The 5,580-nt window shown below is 44.4% G+C and overlaps 1 protein-coding gene across 1 annotated transcript; it reads right to left on the bottom strand.

Annotated features, from left to right (window-relative positions):
* Nucleotides 1-1,837: 1,837 nt before the first annotated feature.
* LOC114557555 (growth arrest-specific protein 1) lies at nucleotides 1,838-5,216 on the bottom strand. Its single transcript, XM_028581089.1, has one exon. The coding sequence runs from the start codon at nucleotides 4,545-4,547 to the stop codon at nucleotides 3,795-3,797; it is 753 nt and encodes a 250-aa protein (XP_028436890.1). The 5' UTR covers nucleotides 4,548-5,216; the 3' UTR covers nucleotides 1,838-3,794.
* Nucleotides 5,217-5,580: the final 364 nt, after the last annotated feature.

The raw sequence follows: 5,580 nt of genomic DNA on the forward strand, positions 1-5,580 counted from the left end.
CTCGGCTTCGTTGCTTTAATCATGACATGAGCATGTTGCTGCCAGGAAAACTTTGGATGCAGTTGTGACCCTTGTGCCTGCTTTGTTGCTTGTTTCTGGGAGTTCTGCCAATTTATATTGCCCCTGAAAATTGCGTAGAATATCCTTACAGTAATGCAACCCAGAAAGGGAGATTCTGAAATGGAAACCTTAACCCACGACCCTAATCCTCCAAGACACCCCCCCAGTCTCCTCTCCCTAACCACAACCTACGGCATTGTGGCTGTAATTGGCCTCCATTTTGGTGTAACTCCAACAACACTACTTATTGCCCTTTTCCCTTTCAGGCTCCCCCCGTCTCACTCTTTTCTCTGGCTCTGTTGATACTGTTAATGGGACAGCGGTCGAGTCATATTGGCATCAATGTCACCCATAAAGAGGGGTTTCTATGTTCTAGACCTGGAGGAACTGGGTGCCCTTGACTCCAGCACCCCCATGCACTGAAAACAGAGAGCAGGTCAGCTATTCACCGTGGCTCGATGGCTATCATGAATGGAACATTGTACCTATGAGAGACAAGAGCCTCCTAAATCCCCGGGTCACTCCCACTTTGGAGCGCTGAAAGAGGGGGGAGGCGGAGGGGGGGAGGGTTCAGAGCAATGTTGAATAAAGATAATTTAGAAAATGGGCTCCAGCACAGTGCTGCCTCTGTATCCCTGTTCCCTCCAAACACTCAACTCCCCAAGGCTGCTCCGCTCATGTTTGTTTTGATTTTGCTCCCAGAATTGGGGGTTGAAGGGGAGGGTGGTTATGTTGGAGGACGTTAAGAGGCATGGAAATGGTTAAGACAGATTAGACCAAAGACCTATCTCGCTGTTTTTATGACACAATAGACAGTTGGTAGTGCTCTAGGATTAATAACTAACTAATTAATAACAATTCCTGCAGTTAACTAAAAATCAGGAGAAGCTGTGCAGATTTCTCTCCAGGCTTGGATATGTTAAAAGTTGCCACCCATGGGTCATAAAAACCCATTTTATCAAAAGATTTTGGCAGCAGTTGGTGTGTAGAAATGAAACACTTAACAGAACGTCACTTTTCTACTCTTGCTGCCGGCCACTGCACTTATGTACCTTTTGGATGTGACTAAAGTTCCATTTGCAGAGCAGGTGTACACCTCACACCTAGATGCTAAATGACTCTTTTACAATTTGTTAATGACTTGTAAATACCTAAACAAGTATGGAACAAGCCCCAAATGCCTGCTTGCTTTTAAACAGTTGGTTCATTAGAGTTACATCTATGGTCTTTAGCAAGGATTGTAAATGTACTGAAAAGTCAGCTCAGTTGGATCAATTGACATGTTTCATTTACTGGCTCTCTGCCTTCCGCCTCTAAAAAATCATGGTGGTTTGATTACAACTTGAGTCTAATTGTAAGTAGAATCCTGCTATGTCTTTTTGCTACAATGTGGATTGATTGCGCAAGGACTAAGGGCACTTAAAATTCCTCACCAGGTTTCAGTTACACTGACCTAATCCCTTAAATATCAGATGGTGAAACATGGCCACATTCACTGCTTACTTTGGAGTTACATGGCTGACTTGAGAATGACATTTTCAAACAATAACCTGCTTTCTTTGCTTTCACATACTGTATATTGCACCTAAAAAGCAATGTAAAAATATTTTATAAGTAAATCTTATATTGGGAAGTATTGTCTGTCTGTCTATAACTTTACTTAGAGGAAAATCAGTCTTTAAAAATGAACTGATCTTTTTCTTGATCTCTGTGGACAAAACACATCACTACACAACTTTTAACTCAAACATTTTATTATAAAACTCACCTTCCCACATGCAAGACACTGTTCTGAAGTGTGAACTGCTATGTTCCCACAAGATGAGATGAAAAACTGAAAACTCTATAAATCATGTCAAGTTTTGTGTGCACAAAATCTGAGCTACGTTTGTGTGTTTCTATTGGATTGAATGTACGTAAGTGAATGTGGGAAGACACTGGCTTATTTTACTGCATATAATTGTAAAATATGTACACATTCTTCATATTCTAGCTTCATAATTTAACATTTAGCAACATTTTTCAAGACTAGTTTTGACATAATTTCAAATGGCAAAGACAAATTGGCAGCTTTGTTACAGATGATCAATACAGCTTTTTACTTTCCCTTTTCGCTGAACCGCTTAATGTGGAATAGTGGACGAAAGAAGTGAGACTTAAAGACTGCTGGTTCGAATCCCTGGAGCATCGGTGGGGACCTTGGAACAGGTAACATTAGCCCTGTTAGCTGCTCAGTAGCCGTACAAAGCAACTACGAAAACAAATGTGATTAATTGTTCTGAAATACTCAATCTCAAAACGCACAAAATAAAAGCCTTCAAAGCACAATGAACTAGTAGGGAACTGAGCTCAATCTGTCTTTTCAATTAGTTGGAGTTTCATCTGTATTTGTGCATTTCTTTAGAAAGTACTTAGTGACAATCCTGCATTATAAAAGCGCTCTACATTAAGCCTAGTCAACCTCTTGTTTAGTTAGCAACACACCAAACACTGTGACACAAAGTAATTAATATACATTCAACCCAAGTTTGACTGTTCATACCAGACTCCTACTTATGAGTGAAGACATTGTTGTTCCTGTTGTAACTACTGCTATATCCACTGTGTGTTGGGCTGCTGCTGCAGTGTTGCTCCACTTGAGATTTATTAAGGCAAAGTAGTTTTCATGTCCATAAAATGTACTTTTTTAGTTTGATGAGCTCAAAAAAAGCGTATTGCAACAACTTCCGGTTGAATCCCACAGTTTGTTTAAAATGGTATTCGCCCATATATAACAAGGCCAAGCAGTGTCAAACCAGCTGAACCAATTATCTTGAGCAGTGTTGTGAACAAACTCCAGATATAAGTTGACCTATTCGCGACAGATCGCTTTCCCTGGCTTGTTGCTTCAGTGTGAAAGCAGTAATAAAAGACAGGGGGTCTTTTTAAAGGCGTGAAAGGGGTCAGGCAGTAGAGAGGAGGAAGAGGGGGTAGGGGGGTCTCAGGAAAAGTTCAATAAAACAATCTCCTATGGGGGAGGGGCCCCAGACAGAGTGCTGGAGAGGCGCTTCAGTTAATTTCAGTACTTGATCCCACTCCCTTGCCTGCACTTTGACTGTTCCCACAAATATTTGAAGTGTGGTTGCTGCAACAATGCAGAGGCCCCTGAAATGGAGAGCAGAGCAAACAGAAACTGGATGGGTCCAATGTTTGTCTAAGGTCTTAATAAAGCCACACTCCAAGTACCATTGAAACCAAACAAACAGGAGCTGTTTAAAGGCACTTAACTTGGCAATGCCTTGCAACAAAGTCTGTTGTGGTTCACTTCCTCTCATCATCACCTGAAAGTGGCTTTGTCAACAGGCTTCAACTTGGCAAAAACAGTGAGAAGTTCACTCAGAGCACTGTATGGCCATTTATGTAAAAGTTTGAATAACACTTTTTTTAAGCAGTTTTCCTGAGTGAGATGTGCTGGAAGAAGAATTACTATGCAAATTGTACGGTTGTGGAAAGCATACACAAATCACTACTGTGCTCACTGTAGCCCTGCAACTAAAATGGAATGGCAGGGAGGCCCGGAGGTGAAAAAATAGCTTCCTTTATCCAGCAGACCTGTGTTTGAGTCCTGTGCCAGCAAGCCATGCTGAACTCCTACCAACTATAGCTGGACTCTCGGCTTTCTGGAGGGATCAAATGAACGGAGAATTATTTTTTTTCCACAAGTGTAAATCCAAGAAATGTTTCAATCCATTTTCTCAGTACAATATCCGTGCTAGAAGAAGAAACGGGAGCGTCATGCAGCTGGGCAACCTCTGGGAAGCAGAGGAATGATCAGAATACGCCTCCTCTCTGTCATTTTTAGGGTCATAGTCTTCATCCTCATAGATGTCATCCACATCAGCCTGGTCTGAAATAACAATGTGGTCTCCTATGGCGCAAAGTTTGCTCATGTTCTCCTTAACCACTTCACAGAAAGGCCTCTCCACCCCATCGCAAACACAGCGGTTCAGCAGCATGCCATTTGGGATGAACAGCATCTGCTGAATGGTGGCTTTACACTTGGAGGAGCACTTCCTGCCATTGAACAGCTGCCCGCAGTATGACAAGTAGGCCGTGAGGGAGGTGTGGCAGTTGCTGTCTTCCTCGCAGCGCTGCCGGGCCTCCATGCACCCTATCCCCCCGGCATCGCTCGGGTGTCTACGGGGGAGGCACGGCTCTATGGCTCGCTTGGTGCCGAGGCACGCCAGGTCCTGGGCGCAGTCGCAGGTCTCCAGGTCTGGCCCGCTGCGGGTGTGATTCAGCCGTATCAGCGCGTTGATGCAGTGGCTCGGACACTGCCTCCTCGTTCCTCTGATGTTACCTTCACAGGCTGCTGTGTATTGACCGTATGCAAGATCGCACTCGGGCTCCTCGTGGCACCGAAGGAGCGCCTGCCAGCAGATTAGCTGGGCATCTAAGGCCACCAGCACCCATGGGAGAAGTGCCAGGGCGCTCCACCAACATTTCATGCTTGGATGGAGTTCTAGTTCGGTGACGTGCACTTTCTCCACCAGCACATTAGGATCAGGACACTGTAGGTACACACAGAATCTCACAGACTGGAGTTCATAAGTATTCCATCCATGCGGTTTTTTGTTGTTGTTGCAACAACCAAACAGTTAATTAGCAACGCAGTGAAAGAAAATACACTTGGTCCGTAATGAATTATCCCCGAACTTGCACGTAACTTAACTTTGCCTCCTCCTGGTGAGCTTTGCAACAGTTGAAGTCAGGATCTGATTTGGGGAAATCAGCATGTGTGGCTGCAAAAAAAAGAGAAACAGCTCCGTATCAGTCATTCCGGGAAGCATGTCCGTTCAAAAGTGGGAAACCGTACTCCAAAGTGTCTGCTCCCTGCCTCCGGTGCAGAATTTGAGGTGGATACTGAAACGCGCACTCTAACCAGCTATTGTCCACAACTCAGTTTGTACACTTGAACTCATCTTTCTTGCCATTGTTGGTTTCCACTCCTTTTCCCAGCTCTACTACTTTTAACATCCATCCACGCATTCCGATGTTGTTGGATTTTGTTTGTAGTTGGAAGAGGTTTCTGTCTGTCGCATTTTGTCCCGCTATGTGCGTCTTTGTCCCTCTTCTTGCTGTTACGCTTCACGGTCCGCCGATCATTTCCCCCACAACACCCCTCCTTCTGTCGAAAAAAAAAAAGAGAAAAGTTTTCCTTCCCCCCCTCTCTCTCTCTCCGTCTCTCCACCGAGCCTGGCCACCGATTGGTCGTCATTGAGGAGTCAGCCGTGGGATCCATTTCCAGGCCTACAGCAGCACAGCTCTGCGCACAAAACCTCTCACTACATTAGTACGAGATAGGCTGGATACAAATCTTCATGTTTTCCTTGCATTAAACACAGGGTCTGTGTGGTCCCCTTTTCTCTTGTAGCAAAACACAAGTGAAAGGAGGGAGGCAGAGAGGGGCTTGCAAAACGAATTCCTTTGCAAGAAGTACACATCTGCAACTTCACTGCTCCAATTTTCAGCGCGGAAAAA

The sequence above is a fragment of the Perca flavescens genome, chromosome 1 (genome assembly GCF_004354835.1).
Source record: "Perca flavescens isolate YP-PL-M2 chromosome 1, PFLA_1.0, whole genome shotgun sequence".
NCBI lineage: Eukaryota > Metazoa > Chordata > Actinopteri > Perciformes > Percidae > Perca > Perca flavescens.